Below are 16,391 nucleotides of genomic sequence, written 5' to 3' on the forward strand. Positions count from 1 at the left end.
TGTCTATTGTAAACATAAGATATAACTGTTTTATATGTTTGGAGAGAACTTCTATATGCCTTTGCCTGTTGTTCAATCCAGTTCAGTTTATTGAATAAAATATTGTTTAAACTAAACTCACATTGACGAGAACAATCAGTGAGAGTATATGAAATGAAATGGAATTCCACGGTCTACTTTTCTGCGACTACAGGTCTAATGAAAATAGACATACGTCATTCAAAGAATGCCCGGACATGTACAGCGGCGTTTCGCCATCAAATTCCAACTGCCGAGGGTTCTTTTATGTGCATGTGCACATCGTTTTTGTTTCATTTTAACGGCCCGACACGTTTCCTTGCCAAGTCCACCGTCTTGCACTTGGGGAAACCAGGGACTCCCTGGTTACTGATCGAGTGCCATACTCACGGAGCTATACCGAGGCTCTCCTTTTGAGATTAACCACAAATATATGGTCAAATAACCAAACATTAAACTTGGTTTGTCAGATGGAGATATGAAACTTCTTCTGAACACCACCCACACCCCTGAAAAGCCCTGTTTATATGATGCGGTTTTCCTACACCTAGACCAGATTGATTACGCCTATTGACAGAACTGGTTTTGTGTTTTATTACGATTTACTGTTCAGGAAAATATATGTCCCGTATCTGTGATACAATATTTTACTTCAAATCAGATATCGAAAACCATCAAGCCTTTCCCAGATCGAGATCGAAGTCTCAATTTTATTCATGATCCAAGTGATTTTCGATATGGATTTTCATAAGAATAGCCATTTGATTTCGAGTAACACTGATGTATTTATTAATAATATATTTCAGCTAAATCTAGTTTGTGGTAAAGAAATCTACAGATCGCATAGTAATCTCGCCATGTTTGTGGGAAAAGCTTTTGGTGCCATTGTACTTGGTATGGTTTCAGATTTGTAAGTAGACCTGAGAATATTTTTGTAATGGATTCGAGAAATTTTTGTTTTATGAAAATATTATCAACATAATATAAAGTAAAGTAACATTCTACAACAACATGGTCTAACGCCTTCCATTTTAAAAACGAGACAATTTGAATCCTCTAATATCTAAAGGCGGTATTGGATAAAGTGGTTTGTGGTCGTCCATACTGTGGGCAATAGTACTCTTAGTATGTTTTGTGTTGATGTAGGCACTGGATAATTTTTAGAAACATTGGATAATTATTGGAAACATTAGCTAAATAATAGAAGTACATTAGACAATTAATAGAAGTACATTGGATAATTATTAGAAACATTAGATAATTAATAGAAGTACATTAGATAATTTAGATGATTTTTTACATTAATTTTGTGCGACAAATTTAAATTCTGTATCGCTGATCCGTTTATGAAAGTAGATATATAACCTGTTTTATTTTTGAAAATGGGATAGCTCATCGAATCCATAATAATTAATCGTATCATTGTTTACAGGCTTGGAAGAAAGAAGACCCTTATGATTTGCCTTTTCATTAAAATATGTTCAGGGATAGGACTAGCTTTTGCTTCGAATATAGTTAGTCTCCTTGTTTGTAGATTTCTGGTGGGTTTTAGCGGTATAACCTGTTTTATCACAGCTTATGTTATTGGTAAATATCTTTAGGCAATAAATCTCCGTTTTATCACTTCTTGTTATTGGTAAATATCTTTATAATTCCTCGTTTCTCTCAGCTTATGTTATTGGTAAATATCTTTATAATTCCCCGTTTCTCTCAGCTTATGTTATTGGTAAATATCTTTATAATTCCCCGTTTCTTTCAGCTTATGTTATTGGTAAATATCTTTATAATTCCCCGTTTCTCTCAGCTTATGTTATTGGTAAATATCTTTATAATTCCCCGTTTCTCTCAGCTTATGTTATTGGTAAATATCTTTATAATTCCCCGTTTTCTCACAGCTTATATATCTTTATAATTGTTCGTTTCCCTTACAAATTTTAGTATTGTAGATTAGTAGACCATTTATGTAGATGGTAAGCATAAGCTTCTAAATATCTCTAATTGTATATACGATGTGTAAGGTCACGAGACAAAGAAGCCTATTCCAATAATTTCTGCCATTGGTGGTTGAAATACTCAAAAGTTAACCTCTAAGCTTTGCATCCGTTTTGACACTCTCAAGAATAACTTTCAAAAAGATCATTCTTCTTGATAGGTGTTGTACACTAATCGTGGTATGCTTTCCCTTCGATGACTGTGGAAGAATATCTGAGTCGATGGAATATATGCTGGATTTGCAGGACAGGGGCGTGCTGGCAGGGAGTTTAGGAGGACGGTGTCCTCCCAGGCCCCCATTAAACAATAAGTCCACCCGTATAAGCGGCCCCCCCCCCCTGAGAGCTCTAATTTTCACGCGGAATCCCCTCAAAGAAATTGAGAGTGCGCACGCGAAAAATCATACATACACAACGATTAGTAAAATATATTATGCTGACGTGCAAATATCTGTCACCTTAAGGTGAAATGGTCTTTGATTAAAAATTTTGCCGACTACAGCAAAATCATAAAGTGGAGTCAGAGAAAGTACAGTAGTATGTCTTATAGTCAAAATAGCAGCATAAATTTGGAAAATATGATACCTAGATTTCTCCCAGAAGTGCTTGAAAAACGCGTTTCCCGTTGTCAAATTTCAAAAATTTGTGGGGGGCATAACCAGACCCTCCTACCGGCGGCGCGCCTCCGACGGGCACTTTCGGTGCCTGATCGCCCCTGTTGCAAGAAAGCTATCCAAACGAGCCTATAGAGGTCATAATTTTTATCCGATTTAAAAAACCGTATTATTATATCACCGTTGCACCCTAAGGACGACAGATTTCGAATTTCGTGAAAAGCGGCCCAAAATTTGATACCTAGATTTCTCCCAGAAGTGCTTGAAAAACACGTTTCCCGTTGTCAAATTTCAAAAAAATTTTGGGGGGATAACCAGACCCTCCTACCGGCGGCTTGCCTCCGGCGCGCGGGTCGCCTTCGGCGACCTACGGTCCCCTTCGGTGTCTGCTCGCCCCTGTTGCAGGAAATCTATCCAAACGAGCCTCACAGTTTCTAGAACAAGCCGTTGACACCACCACTTATTCGTGCCTATCCCTTATATTCCATCGACAAGGACCAAAGAAAATGCATTATAGCTTTGTATAGGACAAAATGTGCTTTCCATGAAGTCAAAGAGAAAAGTGCTATCCACATCAAAGCTCCAGAGCTATACCTCATGATAAAATGTCATTTGGACACTAATAAAACAGTGCTGAATGACCTCGTCAAGCACTGAAAAAAGAATTAGACGAAATCGACAGATGTTGAAGCGACTCTTCAATTGTACTCTCTGTCTCGGAAAACAATACAACGTGTTTCGAGGTCACAGAGAGTATGCTAGACGTAGACAAAAGTCAACCAACGAGGGAAACTGCTATGAATTGCTGAAACTGATGGCTAAATGCGATACGATCTTGGGGTGTCATAAGAGACTTCTGGCAAGCGGAATTTTTCCCACCCGTATCCCGTATCCGTATGGTCACGACACGGATACGTGATACTTTGCGTCAATGTAGTTTTAGAGTTTGGGCAGATCTTCGAGCCGCTTACGTATAAGTAGCTGAGCTAAGCTTAGTTCTATTGCAGCATGATGGTAGTTATCTACCAGTGTCACCATCCTACAAATTCCTGGAGGGAGTAAAGTTGCTCGACAGTCGCTGAGCTATTAAATAAAATTTCATGTCTTCGACTGCGATTTTTGGTTTCACTAATGTATCATTTCAGCACGTTTATACACCTTTATCATAGAATTACATCATTTACAGATTTGCAAGGTCCCACTTCACTAAATTTAGCACTCAGATCAACCAGCATGAAGACAGACAGGCAGGGAAAATATGAAAACTCCGAGAAAACTCATCAAAATAATGATTAATTTCCAGTCTTTATCATGGTTAAAATCACATCAAATATACACGTTCGTGCGCTAGAATACACACAGATTCATGAAAACGCTATGGAACACCATTCCGGCGTCAAGAAGTAGCAAAAAGGTAGTAAAAAGACGACGATGTTATACGGACCTTCTTTGTACGAAAGCTGTTCGACATTGATGACGGCACGTGTAAAATCGATATAGATACCCGATACGGACCAGGAATTTACGCTTGTCAAAAGTCTCTTAATTATTCTCGCCAGTGCATACGAAAGGACAACCCATGTACCGGAGTCTAAAACTGTAATATAGAATATTCATGATTACTCCAGTAAGCTCGGTACAAGAACCAGTGGGAAACACGATGGGTGAGGAGAGTCTGAATGGATTTGCTGAGGCAATTGACTTCGGCATTGTGATAAATAAGTTTCCCAAAATAAAACAATGCATATTTGAATAGTAGAAGCAGATTATTGAGAATTTTGGTTGGTTGAACTTTAGATTGCCTTCGAGGCGATGTCTGTTGGGTGTGGATGAACGGTTGGCCCAAACGGGAGGAAATTGCTCCCTAGGACTCGGAAAACCAGTTACGCCACTGACCCCCCCCCCCCTCTTCTTAAATACCACTTTGGATTAACATGGGTGCCTTGTGCTATTCTGTAGGTGGGAGCAACGGTGGCTCCGCGAGTAAGACGTTGGCTCGCTAACCTGGATGTCGGTCCCTGTATTGGCCGAGACAGTGGTGCAGGAACGAGCCCCTGGCAAGGGACAACGTGCAGTCGTTCGGATGGGATGGAAAACCGAGGTAAAATATCCCTTGGCAGTTGGAATTCGATGTAAGAGTAGGCAAAATTTCACTCATAATATTAGCCCAGTCGGGGCAGAACAGTAGGACGTTAAACCCCATTTCATTTCATTTCTATTTTGTAGGTATGGAGCTGGTGGGACCATCGAAGAGGAAGTATGCTGGTAATATAATCATGTTAGCCTGGGTAATCGGGTTGTTTATTCTCGGTTTACTAGCATACTTTATAAGAGACTGGAAGAATCTGACTCTTGCTACCTCCGTGCCAACCATTTTGCTTTTTTCTTATTGGTGGTAAGTTTCCTCAAACTGTAATAATACAAGGAATTGAAAATATTAATGATTTATTTATTAGCAGCAAACATGACCATAATACGCTGCCCAATGTTCAATATCAGACTGGTACAGTCATGGATCATTTAATGTGCTCGAATAGATACGCAAGTACACAACACTGGAATCAGAAATCCACTGACATGGTGCCCACAGCTCAAGTGTTTTATATGCCTTGACCTCTGCTAACTATTATTTAATTGGTCAAATATTACGTAATTAATTATGATGATTGGTTACTTAGCCCAATGATGTAATCGCAATTTTCCTATCACGTGTTTTTAGACCATAGAATTTATCCTTGGCCTTAGACCCCAGTTTCTGTTATTCTTACAATATTTCATACAGAATTTAATTTCCGTTTTCAAATAACCTCATACCAAAGTTAATATTTTGACAATGGGGTAGACAGATAACATATGCATTTATCAAATTATAGCTCATGTATCATATAATCACAGATTTCCATTGTTTCACGTGCTGTTTTGCTTGTCTATGAATCTGTAACAATAATTAGTCAAGGCCATTATATTATTATACATTTGTGCCCATTTGCACAAATCTCGCCATCAACAATTGTTAGTAAATGCTTGGATTTGAAATATTAATCCCCAGGCGTAAGCTTCAGTGGATAGGCAAATACGGGGCAGTGGAACACGAAATGTACGTATTTACTATATTTGATTATAGGCCTAAAGAAAAACCTGCAATAGGCAGATTTGGCTCTTGCATAATGTATAACATTTAGTATGGTTAACGATTGATTGATTCTAGCTTGCGTGGGCATACTACCGCTTTAAGTGTATATTTGTAAATATTTTCAGGTTGTTACCAGAATCTCCCAGATGGTTATTGTCTAAAGGTAGATATAAAGAAGCAGAGGAAATTATCCGTAAAGCAGCCAAGGTCAATCAGGTTGACCTCCCGGAAAATCTTTTTGATAAATCATCTCTTGAAACAACTGCTGATGCTAATATAAGTCAGATGTTTACAACTCCACGACTTGTAGCGATGTCTCTTATTGTCTTCTTTAATTGGTAAGGTTGTGTACAGTGCTTGATCTAGACTTGGCAGGCTGAAGCCTAGAGCCTCAATATCCAGAGTGTCTTCGATCAAGTTGTATAATATTTTTGACTCTGGCATATGCCTATCTTACAAGTACTGTAATCTTTTACATCGCCCTCATCCTCGGTTTCGTTCAATTGTGTTTAAAACACACTTTCATCGTCCTCTGTGAAGATCCGGCACTGATTATTTACAGTTATGTACTACAAACTGTTTTATACATGTCATCTCCCCATAACTATTATTGAGAGAGAGAGATAGAGAGAGAGAGAGATCCCATAAACAGAGCCCGCAACACATTTATCTCATATTCTGTCTACAAAGACGTGTATTTTTATCTCAGATTGAATGAACTAATTACTAGAGGCTATTCCATTGGCCTCAAATTCAAACACAGTGTTTAAGATCATGCGATGGAGAATTTTTGTGATTTGCAGGGATTTCCGATGGTTACTGCCGGAGTTACAGTCCTTAATCACTTTGAGAAAAATGTTATGGACGCTCTAGGGGCTACAGTTATCATTCGATTGAATTTATACACAGTGCCTATGGTCATGAGACTAAAAGGCCTATTCTGCCAGAGTAATTTAACTTGACTGTGGGATTGTAAACATAAGTTTCCAAATCGCCCTCAAATAGTATACTATGTCATAAATTTAGTTGGCAAGATGGTATACAATTGATTTGGTTCCAATTACCAAGGGTATCCAAATCATTAAGTATCGAACCGCAGTTCTCGCCGCTTTCTTCTGAACCAAACAATTTTGTATATTACGATAGATGCCTCATCAGGTACATCGTTGCTAAGAATAATGAAAGGACCGGTCCCAAGATAGTTATAATATATTTAAAGTCTGGGTTAATATGGCCATAACTCTAATCCATTATCCAACCGAACCGAATACATTTCCTTAAATTCCCATACTCTGCAACTTCATCTCTAACAGGATTCGGTATCAAATAATTTATTGAAATCAAAACAGCCTGTATCCATATAATTACCAGCATCCATCAGTTCGGACTATTGTTCAAGTGCTTCTAATAATTGCGGTGCACAAGAACGGAACGGAATCGATACAGATTCTCTGACAGCAAAGTATTCGTATATAAATGCTTTATTATTACGTGGATTATAACTAGAGACTCAGATTTCTGAAGAGGTACTGACTTCCTTTATTCTTACAACGTAGATTAGCACATGTCAATAAAATGATTATAAAAAAAACATCAGTGATGTTCCTGACGATTCTTTACACCGGAATAGCTCTTTGAGTGTGTAACACATCTTGAGCTCGAGATTCAGTTTTGATAGGTTCTTCAGTAAATCTTCTCTAGATATGTTTTTGTATTTCTTTTCATGGTTACCACAATCCTCAAAAAATAATTTAGCACTCAAAAAACTAGTTTTTGTGGCTTACGTTGGCTCGCTAACCACGCGGTCCCGTGTTCATTGGAACTTTCCGGCGTGGTTCCCTCGTGTCAGTGATGTAGGACGGGGGTGGGGTCTGGTAACGGATATCGTCGAGTGTGACGAAAAATCAAGATCCCGTGTACACATTGGCGTGCACGTAAGAGAACCCTTGGCACTTGGAATTCGAAATAAGAGTAATAGGTCATATGCTCGTCTTCATTAGACCAGTCGGAGCAGAACAGTAAGACGTTAAATCCCATTGCATTTTGCTTCCAGCTTTAGTGTATTCTGTAGAAAGTCTCGAGTAACTCTGGCGGTGTGGCCACGGGCGTTGTCATGCTGGAAAACGTTGTTTCGATGACGTGCGAAATGTGGTATGTCGTGGGGTCTGAGAGCTTGATCGATGCAGCGCACTGATGTGATGCCGCTTCCTCTCCCTGGACCAAGATTTTGGAACACCACAGAACCCAAAACCATTATGCTTGGATCTCCCCTTGACACATTGGTCAGAATAACGCTGCCCACGTCGACGCCATATTCTGTTTCTGCCATCTGCAGTTGATACGCAATACCGACTCTCATCTGTGAACAGAACAGTTCTCCATTGCCTGTGTCGCCAGTTCTGGTGTTGTTGGGCAAACTGTAGACGTTCGCGTAGCCTTATTGCTCAGGTAAAGTTGGAGATGTGGGCACAAATATACAGTAAAAACAGTTGGCAAGTTTTATGCAATGCGTCTATTCAGAGTAACATACCAACCTGATGTTTCTTTTGCTGGTTTATTCACTGGTTGGAGTTTATGTATTTGTTTATCAATAAGTTCTAACGAATATCAGTATATTTTCCTAATCAACCTCTTCAATGTTTTATGTTAAAGCCTACGTAAGTTCGTGGTTCATGTTATTATCGTTATTGCTATTTAGACTCATGTGCATGCAATCCTCATCAGACGTGGAAATGAAATGAAATGAAATGGGGTTTCACATCCTGCTGTTCTGCTTCAACTGAGCTAATCAAAACGGGCATACGCCATACAGTGCGCCATGAGGGAAATTTGGCGGGGGCAGCAGTACTATGGCCTATTCTTATATCGAATTCCAAATACTAAGGGATCTATTACGTACATGCCAATGCATACACGGGAACTCGGTTTTCGTCCCATCCGAACGACCAGACAGCTGTCCTTGTCAGGCTCTCCTTGACCGCTGACAAGGGGAAACCATGTTGGAAAATCCAGATGACATCAGACGAGGAAGCAATTGAACAAAATCGTGCGAAGAAGATCTACTTTCAACTCGAACATCTAAATTGATCATCCGATTACCGAGTTTCAATTCCCCGCATGCACATGACAATGAGTGGGGTACTTGTTCAACCTAGTGTGTTTTTTCCAGGTCCTCCGGTTTCTTCCTACTGCAAATGACACCTACGTGCAAGCGAATAATTGAAATAGAATTTAACCATACGTTGGTCCCGAATTGACATAGTTTGTGTCGAGTGGACGTTAAACCCCATTTTTCTCTTTTGTATTATAAATTAGTTAATTACTTAATGGTCAGGTTTTAGTGTCTTATAATATAATGTTCCAATTACCTACACTAATACGCTAGGTGTATTGTTTTTCCGTCGTACGTATATTATGGAGTGAATGCTATACCAACAAAGTAAACCTTGACTTTTAACAAAAGTCCCACCCTGTGGTTATACCTCAAATTCTGCGGCAAAATGGTTTAACGTGCATGCTTTAGATGATAAGGTCTGTCATCGAGTCAAGTGGCGTGATTTCGATTCGGAAATGACAAGGAATAGGGTCGTCTGACCCTAAATGATTTATTGAAATAAAGTTGAATCATATGTTAATCTCTCTCGCCATAAAGTATTTATTTTTATTTTTTGTTGTAGGTTTGTAGCAAGTGTGACATATTTTGGCTTAACTTTAAATGTGGCTAATCTAAGTGGAGATGTCTATCTGAACTTTACCATTGGAAACATAGCGGAGACCATCGCCTATGTTTTATGTATTATATTACTGGACAGATTAGGAAGAAAAGTTCTGCATTGTTCTGTTATGTTAATAGGTGGTTTAGCTTGTCTCAGTACCATGTTTCCGGTTATATACGGAAATGATTGTAAGTATAAACAAATTCAATGTGTAGCTCATTTCTCGCCATGGTAATATTTTCCGTGGTTGAGGTATTTAACAGACATTTTAGAATGTCGGATGGGTAGAAGCTTTAGTTTCTGAAATCGTCAGTGGTTCGCCAATTTACCCCATCTGATTAAAATACAGTTGCGACAACTGTGAAGCCAGAAATTTCATATGACGCCATGAAAATATGACGCCCAGTGTACAAAGACGCCTCTATCTATATTATGCCTTATTATATTAATGTGGATAGATATATCAAAGATTTCCGCGAAAAAGAGTCTATAGGAGATAAAACACATTTTTTAAACGAAAAGTATAGCCGAACAAACTATTATTATTATTATACAACAAAAAGCGCACATTATATATACAACTGGCGGTAGTTTTTTCTTTCATGTAGGCCTACATAGCAGATATATCTTATATCAACCTGCCATGGCATGATCATAGGTTGATATATTCGGTTCATTTCAACCGCTGATGACATTGATGATCGAAATAATACAAAGAACACAGAAATAAATGTTTGTTCTTTTGACAATTAAAAAAAATTATGATACAGTTTGTAGCATTCAGCACCGAAATAGACGGCGTACTTATCGGCATATTTAGATCGGTTATCCACGTCTAAGATATCTTTCAGAATATTCTTTTCGTCCACATTTCCACTATTTCTCCACACACTCCATGACTTGAAAGTATTTATAGCCCACGAGTTCCTTTGTAAAGTATTTCTAGGTACAGTCCACTTAACACGAAATCCTTCTCTGAACATACCGAAGACCTTCTCAGTTCACTGTCAGAATTATCTGATCCAAATTTTCTTCAGCCTTTGTTTAGCAACTTGTTGATCCTCGTCGGAATTTGCATTCACATCTATTCCACCGTCAATCTGTTGGCTAAAAAGAATTGATTATTCGTCAGCAGTGTCATGTGATACAAGATATCGCTCTCTGAAACTTCCTGATTTCTTTTGCAATTTGTTTGGGGTAAGACGTTACCACTCCCAGCCTATGTGTAAATAATAGTATTAATTTGTCTGATATATAAACCGCACAAATTTAACAGATACAAATACATGTTATTCCACAGGTAGACGGGCTTTGAAGGGGCCTAGTGAAGGTAATGCAATTGGTTTAGAGTTTGTCCGACTCCTTTAGTATTTGCGGCCCATTTCCTCAACCAGTATCAAACATATATCGTGTCTGAGATTTGTAACAAATTGCCTCAAACATGTTCCAGACAACTCAACATTTATCGACTTTTTGTTCAATCTATAAAAGCCTACATGTTTTGTTTAGTCAAGTAAAACAAGAAAATGCCTAACTATAAACAAATCTAATAACAGAAAGCTTTATGAATAATATTCAATGAGGACACTCTCGCCATTGTCATTGCTTGATAACGGTGAGGATGCCCTCATTGAAACGTTGCAGTTAATAAACCTAGTGAATGTTATCTATAAAGCTATTATATATCGCTTTCAAGATGTTACAATAGACTAAATGGAACAATAGAACAAGTCCACCTTGATGTTGACAAATACATAAGACTATATGAAATAAGATATTTTTATGATATGTTTTCAACTAAAAGGTTATATATATGCAATATAGATAATAAATATCTACATTCAAGTTAAACCAACTGTATCTATTCACGTCGAGCTGAATAAAGTAAATGACTTATTGTCATTCAAAAAATCTATGGGTGGTTAACAGTGTGTACCAAGAATTTTCTAAACCAAGTCTATTGCATCCAGATATTTAAAGCGCTTTAATAATATATTCATTTAATAGAAACTATGTCATTTCGGGACTAACATATCGTAAAATTCATATTCATTTCACGATTGGCCTTCTATTTACAAAACTCAGTGTAAACATGGTTTAGAGACTCTATCTGAACTACTGGGTACATCATGTTTTAGAGATTAAAGGGTACACTATGGTTTAGAGATTCTATCCGAACTACAGAGTACATCATGGTTTAGATATCCTCAACCACCGGTCTATCCCTGGTAGCATCAAGACCGATAGTTCCCACGGGTTCATTTCTGTTTGTTTTTCATTTCACGACAGACTCTTATGATTGCCACACTAGTACATTGCCACTTGGCCTTGCCAGGGGTTCCCACTCTATTGGGGGTCGGGTGGGTTTCTGTCCCTGCTTTTATAAAACTGATCGTAAAAATGTTTTCCGTAATTTGTTCTGATGTTTGGCGTGTGACAATCCTATTCGGAATTACGTTTTGAAACCAATATTGAAGTCGGTAACCCCAAAAACCTTATTACAACCACAAAACCCATATATACGACATATTACAAGACATATTACGACATGTTTTAATCAGATTGCTATTTACGGAGATATCCGAAAGTATAAAGCGGATCATGTTTTGTGGGCAGTTTTAAACTAACAATATACCGTGTATGGAAAATAATTTAGAGAGACGTAGCCAGATTTAGTGACTTGATTTGTTTATTGTTTGCAGTGCCTGTGTAGTTTGTGTCTTGTCCTCATGTTAGTGGGCTTACAACAGATGTAATGGTTGAACAGGAAGTGTAATGAAGTAAACAGAGCTTTCCACCTTACATAACAATGCCTGGAAGATTAATTATATTGTACATTGCATTACTATTTATATCTGGACATAATCACCATATCAGGGACCTCGAGATACTTTGTTATTTAGTTCAAAGAAATTAAACTTGCAGGGTAGACTTGCAAACTGACTATCTGTATGAAATCAAAATTGTAAGTCTGCAGATAAAGTAAATTTTTTAGATATATAATTGATCAAGGGTGGTTTATTGAAGCCAATTCAAAATTCAAACCAGCAATCATAATCATTCGAAACAAAAAAATGATCCTCTAATGACCTATCCAATTATTTATTACCTGTAGTACGCCAGTCATATGACAAAAGTTTTGCTTCGTTCATCCAGGCGTCTCATTTGTGTGAAAAATGAATCTCGAGAACATGACCAAAGGGCAAAGCTAATTCAGCCAATTCGTACACAATCAAAGCAGTTTGTATCTACTATTTACATATCTTCTTCTTCAGCTCATCTTTGGATAACGACAGTTTTATCAACAATAGGGAAGCTAGCAATATCTGCTGCCTATGCTAGTATCTACATTTTTACAGCCGAACTATTTCCAACTACTCTAAGAAACACAGCTATGGGCAGCAGTTCAACCTGTTCACAATTCGGCGGGATGGTATCTCCTTATGTAGCAGATTTGGTAAGTCATGAATAATGAAATGAGGTTTAACGTCCTACTGTTCTGCTCCGACTGGACTAATGAAGACAAGCTACCACCATACAGTGTGCTATGAAAGGAAATTTTGCCTCGACTGCGGCCTTACGGCCTACTCTTTTTTGTCGTATTCAAACTACCAATGATCATCAAACTTGCACTTCATTGAGTACACGGGACCTTGGTTTTTCGTCTCAGCCGAACGACTGACTATACGCTGTTCCTTGCTAGGCCATCTGTCCTGCACCACTGATAAGGGGGAATCACATCGGAAACTTCCGATGAATTATTAACCGTTCAAGATATCTTAATGAAACTGTGGACAAACATCAACCTTTTATATATAGTACTTGTGTCTTTTGATATTTAAAAATTTCGCGGATTTACTAATGTGTGTTTCCATGGAAACAAATTTTACTTAGGCTTTTGGTATATAGTTATTATTACGGGGATATCTCCTAAACCATTCAAGATATTTTTGTATCTGTGCTCTTCTGTCAAAGAATGTATTTTGTTTTCAGGGAATACTAATTGGCGGAGATCTGAAAACAGCTTTACCTTTAATAGTGTTTGGCTCCATCTGTGTAATTGCTGGACTACTGTCTTTGTTTCTACCTGAAACTTTAAATCAAAAGTTGCCAGAAAACGTCGAAGATACTAAAAGTTTAAGAAGGTATTGTATACATACACTGCTAACCTTTTGGGATTTTTTTTCAAGTCTTGTCCTCATTTATCAGAGATGGTGCCTGCCAGTGAGATTGACAAGGGAAATGTGCGAATGGGACTAAAAACGAGGTCCACCTATTGTACATTGGCATGCAATTAACGCGAATGAATGAATGAATGAAGTATGGTTTTCCGGCACGTCAGCTCCAACCGGGCTATATTGCGCCAAACATATGATGACGTATACGGGACAAATTCGCAATTAAAACGAACCCTTGGTAGTTTGAATTCAAAGAAGAGTAGGCGAAAAAGTCACTGTCAGGGCAAAATTCTCCCTGTCGAATTGCACACCTAATCATTTATCATAAGGTTTTCTCAAAACCCCATTACATTCCAAGGCATTTGGAGAGATTTCTTAAATGTTATATTGTCTTTGTTGTGTATAATTATTGCAAAAGATTTGAAATGTATAAAATATTAAGAATATGATCTGTATAAAATGTATAACATGATGTCAAGTAGGAATGTACTCTGCTTTCTGGAAGTCGTGACCAATAGCAAAGAAAAACCAAGTGAGATTGCTTCCTTAGTTACTAAATTCTTTGGGGGCAGACCAAATTGTAGTTCTTCTATTTATGTCAATTCTCTGTGTGTCCCTTTTGCATGCCCATTTTTGTTAAATTTTTTTTATCTAGAATGGACGAAGAGGGTTTGAACTAACATTTTCTGTCAGGTTTTGGAAAATATTTATGATTTTGAGGCAAAGGGATAACGGGGTTATCAGGTTGGCTACGGTGAATATGTACGGCAACTAGTTACATGTTTTTAGTGTGCTTCTTAAAGTTTGTGTATCTCAAAATTTTGGTGGTCAACCTCATACAAATTTTAGTGCAAAGACATGACCATTTGTTCCTCTGTCTGTAGTGAAAAGCATTCAGCCCAACGAAAATTTGGGGAAAAGTTGGAGGTGGGCAAAGAGGCCAGAAATAACATTGAAGTCAATGTCGAAATTAATAGTGGTCTGGATCCCATTTAATTCAGATCGAGTTACTCCCCTTTATCCCTTGGATGGACTCGATAACTATTTTCTTCAAGTTTGTGTATCTCAAAATTTTGGTGGTCAACCTCATACAAATTTTAGTGCAAAGACATGACCATTTGTTCCTATGTCTGTAGTGAAAAGCATTCAGCCCAACGAAAATTTGGGGAAAAGTTGGAGGTGGGCAAAGAGGCCAGAAATAACATTGAAGTCAATGTCGAAATTAATGGTGGTCTGGATCTCTTTAATTCAGATCGAGTTACTCCCCTTTATCCTTTGGATGCAATCGATAACTATTTTCCATTAAGGTTGCGAGGATATTTCAACGTAGCTATAACCAATAAAATGATCTTTACCAGATATATAGCTAAACAATTATTTTGATAACATAATTTTTATTGTAATTTTTTTTAAAAATATATATATAATTAATTTTATAATTTTAGGAAAGGCCAAAACAAAGCTACCGCGGGAATGACAGAAATTAATGGTAACCATAATGAAATGGAACAATTCCTTGATGTGCAACAGCAGAATCATCAAGACAGTATTAATAATTATATAGAATGCAAGAAATGTTAGAATAAATAAACCATTAAGCTTGCTTTTTTGAGCTATGAATTGTCAACAATATATACAGTGTGTCTACAGTTCATTGGAAATAAAAAGACTGGTTTAAAATATCGCATGGGGAGAGCTAACGTCTGTGAAAAGAGACAGCCCTTTGTTCATAATTGCACAGTGCTTAGTCTAAAATAAGTATCTTAATCGAGATGGTCCTATTTTTGTTATGGACCAGTGGTGGGGGAGTGGCCAGCCATACCAGCTCTTAAAGATAATCAAATCCTGGGGCTACGTTTGCTACGTTGCTACGTTTCAACCCAGAATCGCACTCCACATCCTAAGGTAATCCGTTTAGTCTTTCGGATCATAGATGGTATGTTTCAATCGAGAATGTAAAGATCAGTGCCGGATTTACCTGAGGTCTTCATCTTCCTCTGGTCGTGGGGTTTGGAGAATAGCCTTGGACCTCTCTTCATCTAGAAAGTCGCGGTGGCTCAGTGAGTATGACTTTGGCTCACTAACCTCTAGTTCCCATGTGCGATCCAGTTGTGGGCCAAGGAAGTTCATCGGGATTGTCCGGGTGTGCTTCCCCCTTTTCAGTGGTGTAGGACAGAGGGCTTTGCAAGTGACAACGTATAGTTCTTCAGATGGGACGAGAAACCGAGGCCCCGTGTACTCATTGGCGTGGGCGTAAAGGAACCCTTGACAGTTGAAATTCAATATAAGAGTAAGTCGTAGCGCCTCTGTTCGGACAACAATTCCCTGCTTAAAATGTTTCAATGGCATTTAGTAATTGAACTAGAGTATACAGGTCACAATTCTATGGAATACAATTACTGCTTTTTACTGAGCGACGTTTCGACAAGGCTTCTCTAGTCATTATCAAGCTATGATAAAAAATGAAAATATGACAGGACAATATATACATGTACACAACAATGCTTAGTTAATGCTGACAAACCAGGGATCTAACTTAATGACGTGTACCTAATGGTAATCTGATTAAATTAAACGCTAATAAGTAATAATACCAATTAACCTAAAAATTGACTAATTGATTAATGGATAAGTTGTTGTGGAGTATACACAATGATTAGTGGGTTTTAATAATACAAACGTTGAAAGAAAATGAAAATTGATGAAATGTTATCAACGACCCCTTTCACTGAAATAAACAC

General features: G+C 37.9%; 1 protein-coding gene across 1 annotated transcript; it reads left to right on the forward strand.

Annotated features, from left to right (window-relative positions):
- Nucleotides 1-1,868: 1,868 nt before the first annotated feature.
- Nucleotides 1,869-15,253, forward strand: LOC130010721 (organic cation transporter protein-like). Its single transcript, XM_056098695.1, has 7 exons — nucleotides 1,869-1,879; nucleotides 4,850-5,018; nucleotides 5,882-6,094; nucleotides 9,434-9,660; nucleotides 12,748-12,929; nucleotides 13,466-13,617; nucleotides 15,096-15,253. The coding sequence occupies exons 2-7, from the start codon at nucleotides 4,852-4,854 to the stop codon at nucleotides 15,229-15,231; spliced, it is 1,077 nt and encodes a 358-aa protein (XP_055954670.1). The 5' UTR covers nucleotides 1,869-1,879; nucleotides 4,850-4,851; the 3' UTR covers nucleotides 15,232-15,253.
- The last annotated feature ends 1,138 nt before the right edge of the window (nucleotides 15,254-16,391 follow it).

Source organism: Patella vulgata, chromosome 2 (genome assembly GCF_932274485.2).
Source record: "Patella vulgata chromosome 2, xgPatVulg1.2, whole genome shotgun sequence".
NCBI classification, from domain to species: Eukaryota; Metazoa; Mollusca; class Gastropoda; family Patellidae; genus Patella; species Patella vulgata.